At 35.6% G+C, this 18,037-nt stretch overlaps 1 protein-coding gene across 3 annotated transcripts; it reads right to left on the bottom strand.

Moving 5' to 3' along the window:
- Positions 1-1,844: 1,844 nt before the first annotated feature.
- LOC107949679 (lipid droplet phospholipase 1) lies at positions 1,845-17,787 on the bottom strand. 3 transcript variants are annotated; one of them, XR_005911369.1, is made up of 12 exons: positions 17,405-17,750; positions 16,940-17,007; positions 16,564-16,634; positions 16,190-16,432; positions 15,355-15,530; positions 15,203-15,258; positions 15,056-15,108; positions 14,845-14,968; positions 14,264-14,361; positions 14,047-14,132; positions 11,697-11,866; positions 1,845-2,420 (listed from the first exon to the last, which is right to left on the bottom strand). XR_005911369.1 is itself a non-coding variant. In XM_016884408.2 (10 exons), exons 1-10 carry the CDS (start codon positions 17,539-17,541, stop codon positions 14,061-14,063), a joined length of 1,098 nt encoding a protein of 365 aa, XP_016739897.1. In that variant the 5' UTR covers positions 17,542-17,787; the 3' UTR covers positions 13,823-14,060. The 3 variants fall into 3 exon arrangements, 1 of the variants encoding a protein (XP_016739897.1); XR_005911368.1 differs by lacking the exon at positions 1,845-2,420 and adding an exon at positions 11,329-11,589; XM_016884408.2 differs by lacking the exons at positions 1,845-2,420; positions 11,697-11,866 and having other exon boundaries at positions 13,823-14,132; positions 17,405-17,787.
- Between the last annotated feature and the right edge of the window lie 250 nt (positions 17,788-18,037).

The raw sequence follows: 18,037 nt of genomic DNA on the forward strand, positions 1-18,037 counted from the left end.
GTTTTGGAGTTTCTGGTAAAGCTCCCAATGATAGTAAGATGGAATGAACCGTCTCCGCATTAGTGCCTTCATCTCAGTTGAAGTGGCTATTGGTTGCTCACCATTTCTTCATCGACTTGTGGTGAGTTGGTCCTACCAAATCATAGCGTAGTTGGAGAACTCGTCGCCGCTAACTTCACCTTCTTGGCCTCAGAGTAGTTGTGGCAGTCAAAAACTAGTTCTATCTTTTTCTTCCCACTCCAAGTACGCTTTCGGATCAGACTTGCCTTGGAACGGAGGAATAGCAAGTTTTATATTCTTAAGATCATCGTCAACTCGTCCTCGATCTCTTTGGCCTCGGTTTCGTTGACCTCTCCGCCGATCGATTAGATTAGAACCTTGGTAACTCTTGACGTCACTAAAAACATCAAAGTCTTCCTCGGGGTCTCGTTGCCTTCCGCGGTTCCTTCGTGGACTTTGAGGCATTCTCTCTCGTCGGCCTCATTCTTCAACTAGGTCAAGCCTTTCTTGAATAGAGCTTGCGATCGAATAAACGCTCCACTTCTCGCAACAGAGCTTGAAGGTTAAGATCTGGGACATTACGAACGGGTTGCCTTTCATTCCTTTCAGCCATATTCCTCTCCGGACTTCTAGACATGAATGAAGTTTAAAAAGAAATAACCTCACCACAAAACCTTACGTTCACTCAGAAAGAAAGAGTAAATGTCACTCACACTCGCGTTTGCGCTCTTTTTCGGCTTTTACCTCTGCTCTAATGCGTTCACACACTCGTGCCTTTTTTCACTCAACTTTCTCTCGTGATTTCGTAAGAGGCTCGATGTAACATTATCGTAAACTAGGGGGTCAGTTTCGAAGGGGTTTGTAAGGGATTAGTTGTTTGTTTGGGTAGGTTAAAGAAACAAAGGTCGATTTTAAAAATGTGGCGTAAGAAAGAAGGAAGAAACAGTAAAGAATTTATCGGACTTACAAAGATGAAACAAATTTTCTTTTTTCTTTTTATTTTTTTAATCACGATTTTTTTAATTACGAATTTTTTATTTTGAATTCTTCTATTTTTTTTTTGAATATATTTTTTAATTTCAAATTTTTTCAACTTTTTTACGTACCTAAACCGAGATATCCTCAAGTGTCCGTACTTCTCAGTTTAACCAGCTCTGATACCAAATGATACGAACTCGGTTTAATAGATTAATTCAAGTCGATTAAGTGCCCGATCGTTAAACGAAGATGTATGATTTTATTTTCGAAGTTAATTGAGATGAGACTAAGTTTGGGTTAATGGTAATCAAGGATGGCTCGAAATAGGAAGGAAATATGTATTTAGGTTAGGATGGAAAGAAAGGAGTTCGAGTTTTGGTCGATGGTAAATAAAGGTATGACATGGTTTAGGTTAAGTTGAACTAAATTTGGTTTTAGAATTTGGTTTGCAAAGGAAATTGTTCAAAATGGGGCTCAAGGATCAAGTAAGAACCAACACTATATTGAGTGCCGACCCAAAACTTATAGGACCTTAAGGTGAATGGAATTGGTAATTTTTGAACCTTAACTTGATACTTAGGTAAGTATGAACCAAAGGTATAATTGGGTGAACGCCACACTCGTTAAAGGGAGTGATAAGTATAAAAAGAGACTCGGGTAGACGCCACTAGAAGCTAGATAAGTCTTTCGAGTCTCGAGCGAAATTGGAGAGATAGTGTCTCACAAAATCGGCAGCAATTCATTAACAAGAATGTCAAAAGTTCTTTTTATAATAAAAGAGCAAAGTATTTATAGCCTATCTACTAGCTAGCTGAATGGTCAGCAAACAAGCTTAAAACCAAGTAAATGTAGCTAGAATAAGCTAGAAAATTCCAGAATTAAAACCATTAAAATGCTGTAGCTAAATTCAGCTGAAAGTGAGTCCAGGAGGCAGCTTCTAGATTAAACAATGAACTTGGAAAACTTAAATGGTGCATGGCAGCAGCTAGGTTCGACTAATGAGCTTAAATAAGCTCATTCAATGTGCAACTATTGCTGAAAAGTTACCAGCAATTAAAGAGGTCTTGAGCAGTCATTTGAGGTGTGAAAACTCTGAAATGAATAGCCATATCATGTGAAAAGGATTCTAGCAATGTGAACGTCTTTAAAATTGCTTGGAGGGCTCATTGGCTGACTTGGGAAAATGGAATGGGCGGCCGAATAATTGTGAGCTGACATGGCCCTTTAATTCGACGAAAAGGTACCTAAAGACACTCAAAACAATAGCTGGTTTTCTTTAATTCGTCTCTTTGATAAATGAAGCATTAATTGGTGTTAAACTTCATCTATATACTGCTCATGCATTCCCTCAAATAGGCAGAACATTGATGGCATTGTGGTGACCGAAAAAGGCATTTGGGAAAGAGGAATTATCACCATTAAATTGCCGTCCAAGCATGCACCTGCACATTAAATTCGTCAATTTAAAGCAGCTTTGAGGCACATTTAATCAGCAGCATTAAATTCGGCTGGACACAGTTTAGAAAAGGAAGCAGCATAAAATTCGGCTGGACACAATTTAGACATTATTAAATTTGTCTAAACTTTGGACATAATTAAAACGTCTGAATCTAGGACATATTAAAAAGCTGTACTAATTAGAACATATTTAATAGACTTAAGACATATTAATAACATGCATAAAACATATTTAACACACATAATTAAATTTGTCTAGATTTAAATAAATTAAACACTAACAATTAATTAAGCTGATTTAACTAATTTAACTAATTCAAATAATATATTCCAGCATCTATATTAAAGCATAAATTAAATGGAGCTGGATTTGAGCTAGTTTGAGCTCACTGAGCTGAAATGAAGTTAGGATCAACTTGCAAAAAGTTACACGGGTAGTTTGTGGAATTGGCCCAGTTGTGCTCAACGTTTCCAGCTAACATATTGTCCCATAATTGTTGAACTAAAGCCGATATCGCTTCCTTGAATTTCTTAGCAAGGGCTCGCGTAATTGGTCCTTGAGGAAGCACTATGGGGTCTTTGCCCGAGCTGGGCTCATTGCGGGGCGTGATCGCATCAATTTGAAAAGCAAATGATAGCCCATATTGCCACTCATTCTCGCTAGGATCAACTAGAAGTACCCTTGCTCCTGATTCGGTTTTTGTTGTAGAACCATCAACATAGACTAATCACATTTTTGATCTATCAGTCATGTTTACATCCTCTTGAGGTAAACTAATTGTTGGACTAACAGGCTTCTCAAAAGAACATTGAACTATAAAATCAACTAGTATTTGCAACTTTATTGTTGTTCTCGTTGCGCACTCTACATCAAACTTGGCTAACTCGATGCTCCACTTCGTCATCCTTCCTGATGTGTTAGCTTTGGATAATATGATGATCTTGGAAGTAGGGACACAGCTTGTGAGTTGCAATAATCAGAGAAAAAAATAAGCTTTTTAATTTTTGAGTACCTTACCTCACCATTCTGTAACACCTTACTAACGTAGTACACTGGGAACTGGTGAACATCTTCTGCTCTAACCAAGATAGCTGCAGCTGTTTCCTCTAAGGCAGTTAAATATATGTAAAGGGTTTCTCCCACTCTTGGGGACATCAAAAGTGGTAGGGATGTAATGTATAACTTGAGCTTTTCAAAGGCTACCTGGAACTCTTCGGTCCATGAAAAAGAAGTGCACAAGGCTTTAAAAAAGGGTAAACATTTTTCTCCTATTCATGAGACAAACCTGTTAAGTGCGACCACTCTTCTTGTCAAACGCTACACATCCTTTACCGTCTTTGGAGGAGACATATCCAGGATGGCACAAATCTTTTCTGAGTTTGCCCTAATTCCTCTTTATGAGATCATAAAACCTAAAAATTTACCAACTCTGACATCGAAAGCATATTTGTCTGAATTTAACCTCATGTTATAAGCTCACAACACAGCAAACGCTTTAGTCAAATTCTTCACATGCTCACTAATGGTAGAACCCTTTACTATCATATCATCAACGTAAACATCAACACTTCACCCATCACTAATGGTAGAAGTCTGCCCATGTTGTTCACTATTCTGAGCCACAAAATCTTTGAGCTCACTGTTGCAAATCGCTTCCACAATAACGTCTTTTAAGGAAGTACATTCTTCAGTTTTATGACCTCCATCTTCATGAAAGGCACACCTGTCTCTTGCATTTGATCTTCTCGCATTATACCTGATAGGTGGAGTAGTTGACAAAATACCTAAAATTTGACTTGAGTCAGAATATATGCACGTGTAGCATTCAAAGGAGTATAAGTTTCAAATTTACCATAATGAGGGTACCTTCTTACATGCTTAGGCTGCGATCTCTGGTAAGTTTTTGGTGAATCACCTTGCGATTTCCCTTTCTGTTGTTGTTGAAAGGTGGTTAGCATGCAGCATTGAAGACCACCATGCAGAAGCAGCAGTTTGCACGAGAAAGCAAGGATGTTTAGTTTCATTTGAATTTTTTTTTGTTTATGTAATGTAACCTAGTTCATTTTGAACTATGACAAGATGATATTTGATGTAAACTTGATGGTGATTGAGCTGTTTACCAGCTTTATTCATTTGCACAAGCTATCATTCCAATTTACTAGGAAACTTAGTGGTAGTAGGTATAGTTTTGGTTAACCTACTGTCTTGACAAGCTAGAAGCTTGATTTATGTATTGGCATTAAGCCATTTTTTTGATGAATGAATTTAATCAAGTTTTCATTCAAAAACTCTCTCCATTCTTCTTGCTTTATTCTCTTTAGTTTTCTGTTTGTTTCAGCTGCAAGCCACGACACTTGCTGCTCAAGCAATAGGCTGAAACTTGTTGTTAGTTGCTCTCAGCTCCAACAATTGGTATCTAGAGCCCTTGTCTTAGTGGACCTGTTGTTTCAAACCAAGGAACCCGATGGCTTCTTCAGGATTTTCACCAGCTGCACCACCTGTCTTCAATGGAGAAGGATTCCATATTTGGGTTGTCAAAATGAAGACTTACCTACAGGCATTCGACCTATGGGAGTTAGTCAATTCAGATGCAGAGCCAGCACCTCTCAGAGCAAATCCAACAGTTGCTCAAATGAGGCAACATGCTGATGAAAGAACAAAAAGACACAAGGCCATGTCATGCATACAAAACTGTGTTTCAGATGTGATTTTCACAAGAATCATGGCTTGTGAAACACCAAAGGAGGCTTGGGACAAGCTGAAAGAAGAGTTTCAAGGGACTGAAAGAACAAGGCAACAACAGCTTCTCAACTTGAGAAGGGACTTTGAAAATCTCAAGATGAAAGAAGAAGAAACAGTCAAGCAGTATTCAGACAGAATTATGGCTGTTGTAAACAGCATAAGGCTCCTTGGAGAGCAGTTCAATGAAGCAAGGATAGTGGAGAAGGTTATAGCAACTCTGCCTGAGAGGTATGAGGCAAAAATCTCATCTCTCGAAGACTCAAGGGACCTGTCCACCATCTCCCTGACAGAGTTGATCAATACTCTATATGCTCAAGAGCAGAGGAGAGCAAGCAGACTGGAGGAGCACCAAGAAGGTGCCTTTCAGGCAAGAACAAATACGGCCTACAAAGGCAAGAAGGACTGGAGAGACAAGCCAAAGAATGATGCTGCAAGGAGCAATGACCAGCCCTGCAGACATTGCAAGAGGCCAGGTCATCCAGAAGACAGATGCTGGTTCAGACCAGATGCAGTATGCCAACACTGCAAGAAGAAGGGCCATGTTGAAAGGGTTTGCAAAAATAGAACCAAGCCAAGGCAGAGTCAATATCAACAACCAAAGGTTGAAGCTCAAGTAGCTGAAGACAGCAGTGATCAAGAAGAGCAGGTCTTTTCTGTTTCTTGCTTAGCTGCTGAGAAGAAATGCTCAAAAGGTTGGTTGCTGGACAGTGGATGCACAAACCACATGTCACCAGATGCAACCATTTTCAAAACTTTGGACAGAACCTGTAAAACCAAAGTAAAAATTGGAAATGGTCAGTTTATAAAGGCTGAAGGAAATGGGGATGTGCAGATATACACTCCTACAGGCATCAAAGTCATCTCGAATGTGCTATTAGTACCTGAGATTGACAGAAATCTTCTCAGCATAGCTCAACTTCTAGAGAAAGGATACTCAGTTGTGTTTAAGCAGAAAGAATGCCAAATTTTTGATCCAAATGGATCAAATTTCATGACAGTCACCATGACTGACAAGTGTTTTGAAGTGGAATGGCCAGATGACTCACATTCAGCCTGTATTGCCTCCATTGATGACTCCAAGCTATGGCACCAAAGGCTTGGACATGTTAACTTCAAATCAATGGCTCAGATGATTAATGAAGAATTAGCTGAAAACTTCATCAAAACAGTGAAGAATGATGAAATTTGTGAAGCGTGCCAGCAAGGAAAACAAGCAAGATTGCCATTTCCTGCAAACACAGCATGGAGAGCATCAGAGAAGCTGCAGCTTGTACACACTGATGTGTGTGGACCAATGAAGACCGAATCTCTCAATGGGAACAGGTACTTTATTCTTTTCATAGATGATCATACAAGATATTGTTGGATTTATTTTATGAAACAAAAATCAGAAGTTGCTCATGTGTTTTTGAAGTTCAAAGCTGCTGTTGAAACTGAAATTGGCCACAAACTTAAGACACTAAGGTCAGATAATGGAACTGAGTATACCTCAGCTCAGTTTCAACTCTATTGTAAGAATGCAGGCATTAAACACCAACTGACCAATGTGTATACACCTCAACAAAATGGGGTCAGTGAAAGAAAAAACAGAAGTTTGATGAACATGGCAAGGTGCCTCCTGTTTGAGAAAAATCTTCCTAAAACCCTGTGGGCTGAAGCAGTAAACACTGCAGTCTATCTTCAAAATAGACTTCCAACTAAAGCCTTAGCTCAGAAAACTCCATTTGAAGCCTGGTTTGGGTTCAAACCATCACTGGCTCATCTCAGAACCTTTGGTTGCATATGTTATGCACAAGTTCCAGCTGTGAAAAGAGGAAAGCTGGATAAAAGAACTCAAGCAGGGATTCTGATAGGCTACAGTGCAGTTAAAAAGGGCTATAGAATGCTGGAACCTTCTACAAATAAGATCCTTGTGAGTAGAGATGTTGTGTTCAATGAGAAGGCATGCTGGAACTGGGATAAAAATGAACCAGAGGCTGTAACTGAAGAACTTGCATCTGATCAAGTTGGAACTAATCAAGACACATTTGAAATGGATGTGGATGATGAACCAATCAGAGGAACTCGATCATTGGCTGATGTTTATGAAAGAGCTCAAGTAGCCATGGTAGAACCAAGTTGTTTTGAAGACGCAGAAAGTCAACAAGGCTGGAAGCAAGCAATGATAGAAGAGATCAGCATGATAGAAAAGAATCAAACTTGGAATCTAGTTGAAAGGCCAGCAAACAGGAAAATCATTGGAGTTAAATGGGTTTATCGAGTCAAGCAGAATGCTGATGGAAGCTTAAACAAATTAAAGGCAAGGTTAGTTGTCAAAGGCTTTAGTCAAAGGTATGGATTAGACTACCTGGAAACTTTTGCACCAGTGGCCAGGCTTGACACCATCAGATTGGTAGTGGCATTAGCAGCACAAAGGGAGTGGAAGATACATCAGCTTGATGTAAAGTCAGCATTTCTAAATGGATCCCTTGAAGAAGAGATTTATGTGGAACAACCTCAAGGTTTTGAAGTGTCTGGTAGAGAGGATATGGTATATAAGCTGAACAAAGCCTTGTATGGCTTGAAACAGGCTCCAAGAGCCTGGTATAGCAAGATTGACAGCTATTTGATCAGTTTGGGATTTGAGAGGAGTATTAGCGAGCCAACTCTGTATGTCAAAAAGACCAAGGCAGAAACTCAGCTTATTGTCTCATTATATGTCGATGACCTATTGGTGACAGGAGGAGATCAAGATATGCTGGTCAGTTTTAAAGCCAAAATGCAACAGCATTTTGAGATGTCAGATCTTGGGTTGATGTCCTACTTCTTAGGCATGGAAGTAACGCAAGCTGAGAAAGGAATTTGGCTAAGTCAGAAGACTTTTGCTATGAAGATTCTCAGAAAATTCTCAATAGAGAATTGCAAACCTACCAACACACCAATAGCTGTTGGAGGAAAGCTATCGAGTCAAGAATTTTTTGAACCAGTGTGTGAGACAACTTACAGAAGTCTGATTGGTTGTTTGTTATATCTTACTGCCACTAGACCAGACATAATGTATGCTGTGAGTTTACTCTCGAGATTCATGCATTGCTGCAATGAAAGTCATTTTAAAGCAGGCAAGAGAATTCTCAGGTACATTAAGGGAACCCTGAGCTATGGAATGTTGTATACCAAGGCCAAGCATTCAAATTTGATTGGTTACAGTGACAGTGATTGGGCAGGCTCAGTGGACGATATGAAAAGCACTTCAGGCTATTTTTTCAATCTTGGCTCAGCAGTATTTTGTTGGAGTTCAAAGAAACAAGCACTGGTGGCTCAATCTACCGCAGAAGCAGAATATGTAGCAGCTGCTGCAGCAGTCAATCAAGCCATTTGGCTTAGAAAAATTCTAGTCGATCTCAACCTTGAACAAGAGGAAGCAACAGAGATAATGTGTGACAATCAATCGGCTGTTGCAATTGCAAAGAACCCTGTTTTTCATGGGAGGACAAAACATTTTAACATTAAGCTTCATGCAGTTCGAGAAATGCAACAAGCTCATGAAGTGAAACTGGTTCGTTGCAGTTCTGATGAACAATTAGCTGATATTTTAACAAAACCTCTTAATGTTTCAAGGTTTCAAAGCTTAAGAATGAAGATGGGAGTTAGCAACATGCTAACCAAGGAGGAGTGTTGAAAGGTGGTTAGCATGCAGCATTGAAGACCACCATGCAGAAGCAGCAGTTTGCACGAGAAAGCAAGGATGTTTAGTTTCATTTGAATTTTTTTTTGTTTATGTAATGTAACCTAGTTCATTTTGAACTATGACAAGATGATATTTGATGTAAACTTGATGGTGATTGAGCTGTTTACCAGCTTTATTCATTTGCACAAGCTATCATTCCAATTTACTAGGAAACTTAGTGGTAGTAGGTATAGTTTTGGTTAACCTACTGTCTTGACAAGCTAGAAGCTTGATTTATGTATTGGCATTAAGCCATTTTTTTGATGAATGAATTTAATCAAGTTTTCATTCAAAAACTCTCTCCATTCTTCTTGCTTTATTCTCTTTAGTTTTCTGTTTGTTTCAGCTGCAAGCCACGACACTTGCTGCTCAAGCAATAGGCTGAAACTTGTTGTTAGTTGCTCTCAGCTCCAACAGTTGTCCACTACCCTGTACACGCAAAGCCTGAGAAGATAGACCCTAACGATTGTGAAACGCTTCTCTATTTCTAGAACTTCTATCCTCCCTCTAGAATGTACCATGGGCTTTCCTCTTGATCTCTTCCGCCTCAGCGAACTTGTGAGCCCTTTCATACAAATATGCTAAACTTTGTGTTTTATTGTCTATGAACAAATACTGTACGTGCTCATTTAAGACTCCCATGATAAAAGAATCAATGGCCTACTGGTCTTCTAGATTCTTTTTATTAACGTTATTGCATGAAAATGCTTAACATAATCTTACAAACTTTCTCCTTCTTTCTGTTTAACAGACATCAGGCTCATAGGTGTATTCATTATTGTCTTGTGCGCTCAAAATCTACCCAAAAAATCTGTCCTAACTGTGAAAAACTTTGAATAGAACCTTGCGAAAGGGACAAGTACCAATCCTTTTCACTTCCTTTGAGGGTTGTTGAGAAAGGTTTACACTTCGCAGCATCGGAAGCTCCCAACACATTCATGCAATCATTGTACTGTATGAGGTGTGCTCACGAGTCCCTTCTACCTTCGAACATTTCTTTAGGGACCTTAAAATCTGACGATAAACTCACTACTGCCACCTCAGCAACCAACGGATTATTGGAAAAGAATAGCCAATCCATGTCCTGATAATCCGGATGCAAAGCTCGCACATCTATTCGTAGAGCATCTATTTTATTCTGCCAAGGTTTTGCATACAACCCAAAATCACCCTCATGAACATTGCTATTACCATGGAGATCAGAGTCATCAGATTGTACCTTCTTCTTAAGTTCTTCATTTTGTTTCAACAACTTTTGCTGAAATGCTTGTTGTTGTTCATATCTAACACTTTGCAAAGTCACTTGCTTTCTCATCAACCTCGTTGTTTCTTGAAGAGCAATAAATTGTTGTGGAAATGCCTCATAGTCAAAAGAGAATGATAACCCCTGGCTAGAATGGTTTCCATGACCGACGAGGACATTCAAGTCCAAAGAGTTTAAGGCTCCTGCATGAGCCAAGTTACCTAGGTTCTCTAGCCGATCCGCAAACCAACCAACGAATAAATCCATCTCACTAGGTTGATTCCTAGCACCATAATTCTCAAGCTGTCTAGAAAAGAAATCGATGGGGAAATTGTCATAAGGGTGAGCCATTTCTAATTGAGAATCCAAATATTGAAAATTCTCCACGCTCACCGTACCAAATTATTGAGTATTTTGATGTGTATCTTTAAGATGGGGAAATCGAGTATTTATAAAACATGGTTACTATTCATTGAAGTGATGTCCTAGGTAGCTCAATGCATGCCAACATGTATACTGTTTTAGACTTAACACATGTTCATTTGTCCACTCACTTAACTTTGCAACCTTTACCTGTGAACATAATATTTCTTTTAAGATATCATTTAAGATATCATTTTTTTTCAAGTATTGTTTTAAAATGATTTTGATTCAAAACATAATATTTCTTATATCAAAATTATTTGCCAAGTAAAACTTAGTTTAACACTTAGGTTTTCAATATATCAAAACACGAGTTATGTACACATAACTAGTCATTTATCCAGAATTGAGGTAAGTTATACCATGAACGTCACGAGTGAATAAATACCTAAATGATAGATAAATTCAACTTGGATCCAATCTAATGTATTGTTAGTCTTAACAATCACATCTATTTGTCTATTTCTAGAAGTCAATTACTTTGATAACCAAGATAAGCTATCTCCCAATTAAACTTATAGACAACATAATAGTTTCCTATTTATTTTGAATCAATAACCCAGTTTGACTCTTGTAGACTATGAACAATTTAAATTACCTACTAATATAAGTTTTCTTCACATATTATAATATGTTCTTATAATGTAACTTAATATTAATTAAATCTTGAGTAATCAAAAAGCTAATAGTTTTTTTGTACATTTACTTTTCATGCAAAAATTATGGAGTACAAACACAAAAGATATAACTAATTAATCATGCAAAAATTTATTTATTTATTCAACCAATTTGAAATTTACAAGTAAAATGAAGAAATCAATGCACAAATCCTAAAAGATGGTTCACACAATATTGAGGTGTTGAAAATCGCTACAAGAGAAAAGATAGTAAATATAATCAAGGTAGAAAGTTCTTGAAAGACCCACCTAAAACTAAGGATGGGTATAAGTGAGGATTATCCTCCACTGGTCCTAGGTTTAGATACATAATCGGGGCTAGTCTTATGGTGGTCGATCACTTAGGTAGCATAATAGCCTCCTAGATAGGCAAAGATGAAATTAACGTGAATTAGATGAAATCCCACATGTGTTCTGTGTGAAAGGAAACTCAATACTAGTCTTTAATGAGATAAGTCAAAGATGTACCATATAGAAAGTGGAAATGTCTGCAAGAATCATAGCTAGCATGGCATTGTCCATAGATGAAGTCATCATTGCTGAGGTCGAGACGATGCGAGGTGGGGATGAGAAGACAAGTTTTGACAATGTACTGATAACAAAAATTGTTCCCACGTCTCAATGTGGAAGTCGCCTCCCTAATGGTTCCATCATTATAAATAAATTAAAATAGGTAAAACAAGTTAGTACGATTTGAGGACCATGGCAATTGCTGACCCCTCGCTCTTGTTTTTAGTAAAAGATGGAGGACCCAATGTGTTGTTCATACATAAACACAATGGATTCTCTGGTTAACAAAATATAATTGGATTATTTTCATTTTTTCTTAATACAAATAACATTGGATTTTTCTTCATAAAGTAGTTTATTCTTTTAGGGTATACTATATTGTAAATTTAATTTTTTTTGTCATTAAATTATGAAAAAATATAAAATGGTAATCCAATTAATCGTATTTTAATTTATTTATTTATTGTTAACCATCGTTAATTTCTTTCTACAAAACTTAATCCCTAACTTTTACATATTGTATAATTGTAAAAATTATACAAAATATACCCATTCATCAAACTACAGAAAGCTGTAAAATAGAACATTGTAGAACCAAATATTTCAATCTATAAAAAATGTTAGAACTTGTCTAAGCTCCAAAGATCCACCAGCTTAACATGGAAACAAACAGATGAAAAACTAATTTACTAACAAGACACACTCAAATGCCATTTAAGCATAACAAATTTGACCCACAAAGAAATCCAAATAAAAAAAAAAATTGTTTATAGCTGGAAACCACCATATCTCTCTATCTCTTAATTTGCATAAAAAAAATGAATTACAATGTCATTTACTATTTTACTAATTCAATATCAATTTTAAAGATTCATTTTATTATGTTACTTGAAAATGAAGTATATGAGTGTAGCAACAACATATTTAAATTCTAGGCCTATGGTTGGGTTTGGATTTTGAATTATGGATTTTGATAAATAACAATAGAGAAAATGGTGAGGGAAAAGGAAAAAAAATGTTTTCTTAAAACTATTATAAAAATTTAAGTTTCAAATTTTAGAGATATAAAATTATTTCATAAATTTTTTAAAATTAAAAAAAAAAAGTTAGAATGAAATCAAATTACTCCATGCTTCGGTTATCCTGGTGACAAAAGAGAAACTGAAATAAAATTAGGAAACCTGCCATATTTTTTTTCTTTTGAAAATTACTAGACTTGACCTTTTATAACTAATAAAATAAATTTAATTTAATATTATAATAATTTTGATTTTTCATAATCATATATCTATTGTTTATTTAATTGTTTCAAAATACCCTACGTATATAGTTAAAGTTTTGATGATTGAAACATCAACAATTATTGGACTTACATCTTATTCAATATATAATACTTCATTTAATTTAATAATGATTATAAATATCTTTTATATTTAGAAACCAAAATCTATTTAATTTTTTTAAGTCTTAAAAATGAAATTTTCATTTATAATTGAAATTTCAATTTTTTTTATCCAAATAAAAAGTCATAAATTTCAAAACTACGCTAAACATAAACTTTAATTTTGTTTAATTTTATACTTCAAATATTAATTTAATTCAATTTTCATAAATTATTAACTCAATTATCAATATAACACTATTTTAAATATACATAATGTAATACAAATAATTATATATATATCTAATATAATAAACTGATATAATTATATTCTTTTAAATCTATACAATTAAATCGAAATTAAAGATATTTGTATCAAATCAAAGTTTATGTGTAGTTTTAAAATTTATTCAAATAAAATATATTATTTTTCAAATTTTCTATTTTTAATTCATATAGTGAATCCTTTAATTCTTTTTAAAAAAAAGAATATTTTAATTATCAAATACAATAAACCTTACATGATGAAACTAATTTATTTCTATTAAAGCTCAAGTAAATATAAAGTACCTTGAGAATATATTTAACCACATAAAAAGATTAAATTCTATTTACTTACTACTATAAAATATTGAAATTATAGCAAGCTTCCTCAAACTTTAGAATGTTTTAAATGATCAAAGACAAGAAATTATTAAACAGCTTTCACGAACCGTAAATTACTGAATAATATCTCGTTAGAACACGTATTTATGTCGGTGCATATTGCTGAACGTGCACGTGTATACAACATAAAAATGATCAATGAATGAACAAAATTTTCTTCGTGACTGCTAAAACCAATCATAGTTTTCATACCCATCCTTTGCCAATGGGGGATTTCAAGCACCGACTTACAGTGAGTTGCAAAAATTTATCTTTGCTTACCTAAAAGGAGTTCTTCATGTGTGAAAATGGTCGATCAGATGTTGGATTACGTCCGCACCTTCTGTATGCATAAATTCATCTTTAACCTGCAAAATGTGCAGAGTAGGAATTAGCACATCAAAACAAACTTAAAAGCATAAATGATCTCACGCATGAATATAAACCATTGGTAGTACCCAATGAATGGATAGAGATTCATATAGAAAGAGAGGGCAACCTGTATGACACTGTGAGCAGCAAACCTCAGTCGACTGTTGTGAAAACTAACATCTACTTTTTCCCATGAAACTCGGGATAGGCCTCTAACCAGTTCCTCTGCACAACATTATTGGATTAATGGAGTTGTACAATCTGGAAACACTAAAGAAAGTAACATATGGTAATAGGAGGAAAAAGCATGCAAGTAAGGTTACTTAGTCATGGAAATTCATTAAGAAACAGACAACCATTTAGATGCAATGGAAATTAAATTCATAAGGATAAGGCAACAAATTCACTAAAAGTCGGACAGAAGAAAGCTGAACACTTTTTTTTTCCTTCCATGGTAAAAAGGAGACCAAAGCCTAAGAGGAATTAGTGAAGGAGCATTTGTGAATGTTGGGGATTAAACCTTGCTGGAATCCAACTTCCTAAGTTGAACCATTTGCGCTAAGGCTCGGATTGAGAGAAACACAACATAAGATAAAAAGTTTATTTTGGGAAAGCAAGCTAGTGAACTTTGAACGCTGAAGACAACCAGAAAAAGCAAACAAAACAAAAGTAACATTCCATCTCAAGTCAGAAACTAAGTTTGTATACCTTCTAGCTTGTCAGATGAGCCATCATCCTCTGTTGAAATAGTTTCATACTGTTCAGAATCACATGCCTTGCAGTGCTCTTCATACACAATATGTGGATACTTTTCATTTAGAGACTCCCCCCACTAATAACATTACAGAACTAGTCATTAATAACCAAAAGAGTAGTAAATATGAACTAAATTGTAAAAAGTTCTCAAAGATGATAATACCTTTGGCAGTTCACTTTCCCGTCTTATTGATGATGTTCTCCAGCCCACAATATCTAATGAATATTTTATTAACAGAAAACAAATAAAATTCAGCACAGATCTGGAATGGGTGACAAAAAAATTGAACAGTTCATGGGGAAAGGATACGATCATAGCCAACATTGGCATACAGCACCCGTCGTTTGAATAAACGCAGTGCAGACCTGCAAAAAAAGTTTACTATTTCAGTCATTTTACGAATTTAGGTCTTAAAATATCAAATCTTAAGTAACTTGACAAAAAAAATTCATACTGCATACATGAAATAACACTCTTCATAATCTTCCAACATTCGCTTAAGCAGTGGAGGCTGCAGTTGAGGCTTTTCTTCATCATCATCAGTAAGAAAAAGGTGCCGACCTGTTCTCCTAAATATCCAATGAATAACATAACTTGCAGCTTTCTCAAAAGCAGTTACCCCAAAAAGAAATGGTACCTGTAAACAAACATTTTATTATTAAATACATAAACCAACAACTGCTAAAATCTATAGAATAAAAAACAGGAGCTGAACTGGTGAGGATCCAATGTAGAAGAGATTTTAATATTAAAACACTATTTTAAGTTTAAATAAAGTTAAAGGCTCAAATCTCACTGCTAACAAGTAATTTTTTGATAATAAAAAATAAAATAAATATAAAACCGGTTTCTGCCAGTTCAATAGGTTTATAACCAGTTCAATGAAATCCATGTTTAATATATGTTATTGAACTAGAGAAGCCACTGGTTAAACCAATTCGGCTTTTCATTCACTGCTAAAATCCTTGACATACCAACACTGGTGAGAGATAATATGCTGTATAACACACAAAGTATGCCATACTCTATATGCTTTGTTTTACAATCAGCAAAACATAAGATACAATCAACAAAGTACAACAGCAAACACAAAGTCATAAACCAAATCTATTCCAGACCAAAAACAACCAAATTAGAGAACACACTCTGAAACATAATGAAAGCTGGAAATGTTGAATAACTCCTTCACAGCGATCTTTGTGTGTGACTAAGCATGTGCAGAACACACACACAGAGAGAAAAATAGCGTGTTTTAGCTATTACATTCATCTATGCATGTTAAGACAAAGAAGCTACCTGCTTATTGCCCCTTGAACCAAGATGAGGTGTCGCAACAGTTATAAAGTTAATAGCCTCTAGGCCACCAATTGTAGCCCTTGGTTCTTCCTTGCATCCATTACCGGATATATCATCTTTAACTTCTTCCTTAGGTGGTCTATAGAGTTTCCCAATCGCATATCTAGCCACTAGTCCTCCCACAGAATGTGCAACAAAAGAGATCTTACTTAGATTAGGCTTTTCTTGAATAACATCAAGGACCTAGCATTGAAACATTTTTGTTGATAGCAAATAAGATTATGTAATTGATACTCTTATATTAGAACAGATAAATTTCATTGATTTTGAGTTTTGACAACTTAAATATGGTATTATTAACAAAGTGCGCTAACCTCATTTGCCAACCGTTCACCCATTACATCCACACCATCTAAAGTAAGCTTAGCCATATTCCGTTCACTGCCTGCAGAACAAGTTAATCATCCAAGTAAAATCAAGCAGACATACTGTATCCATAAACTTAAACATCAACATTGCTGGCCTTACAAACTAAACACTCAACTGCTTACTAAAAAGTAAAATCTTGTTTAAAAGGAGATTTTTGAGCAATGCAGAAAATCAACTCAATGGTTTTTGATACCACTATGAATGAATTGATGGTTCCAACATCCCCTACATTCTAAAGAAGATATGAACAACTAACAAACATACAAGAGAAGCAGCAAGCGCTGTTTTCTCTGAAAAAGGATGCCCAAAAATGTTACTTACAATGGACAAATACTTTATCGGGTAGCCTTCTAACAAATTGCTCTGCTCCATACTTCCAATTTGAAGAACTGCACAAGCAAGCATACAACCAATGCCGGAACCAATTTCAGGAGAATTTGTAATAATATTAATATTCGATAATACTCCGTAAATAGAAATTATAACACGATTTAACACAAGGGAATCGAAAATTTCCATGTGAATTGGAAATGATGCAATGAATGATCATGCTACAACAGAAGAACAAAAGAAAATTTTCAATTCAAATTCAACATTGATAGAGCTAATCCAAGAATCAGATCATAATTTAACATCATAATTTAACAACTTCAAATTAAACCGAGCATAAAATATGGCTACAACTAAGAAAGAAAAAAAATTAACAGTAGAAGATAAATAAATCAAAACAAATCCAATTGAAAAAACATCTCAATGTTCTTTTAAAGGAAAAAAAAAAAACCAGACCTGCCGAGGATTCCATGGACCATGATAACAAGATGATCAGCTGATGAAGAAAAAGAATCTTTACAACTCCAAACATCGCGACTCCCATTCACCGACTCCGACGAACAAACTCCATCGGTGGCGACGTCGTTTTGCATCCTCAATAACTTGAAATCCTTGAATTATATATATTCTTAGTGATGTTCAGTAAACTAGCAATAACAAGAAGTTAATTCGAATTTGAGTTGAAACTTAGTTCGGAGATGATCCAAGATTGTCGACAAAATATTAATAAAAAGGAAGGAGAAAGCGCGAGAAAAACAAGGGTAAGAATTTGTTGGAACTTTGAAAATAAATAAATAAATGAGGGATAGGAAAAACCTGAAAGCGAAGGAAACGGAGTCAGGGAAGACGTGGCGAGGAGAGCCTACAAACGGAAACTCTATGCATGGTCAAATTTACATATGCTCCTTATACTTTCCCTTTTTGTGCATCCTCTACTGTTATTTAGCTTAATTGGTCCTGTATTTTTGAAATGTTAATTTTTAGTCCAAATGTACACGAAACAGTTCCCCTGTTGAGATTAATCTCTGGTTTAATTTTTTTAAAATATATTTTTCACAGACCCTTTTCCTTCTCCAATGAAAAGCTATT

The sequence above is a fragment of the Gossypium hirsutum genome, chromosome D03 (genome assembly GCF_007990345.1).
Source record: "Gossypium hirsutum isolate 1008001.06 chromosome D03, Gossypium_hirsutum_v2.1, whole genome shotgun sequence".
In the NCBI taxonomy this organism is placed as follows: Eukaryota; Viridiplantae; Streptophyta; class Magnoliopsida; order Malvales; family Malvaceae; genus Gossypium; species Gossypium hirsutum.

Bases quoted from the DNA above. Each gene is read 5' to 3' on its own strand.
- LOC107949679 (XM_016884408.2), bottom strand. From the start codon at position 17,541: ATGCAAAACGACGTCGCCACCGATGGAGTTTGTTCGTCGGAGTCGGTG. The intron at 16,433-16,563 runs GTTAGCGCACTT...TTTCAATGCTAG, and splicing joins GTGAACGGTTGGCAAATGAG to GTCCTTGATGTTATTCAAGA. The intron at 14,133-14,263 runs GTTGCCCTCTCT...CACATTTTGCAG, and splicing joins CTGCTCACAGTGTCATACAG to GTTAAAGATGAATTTATGCA.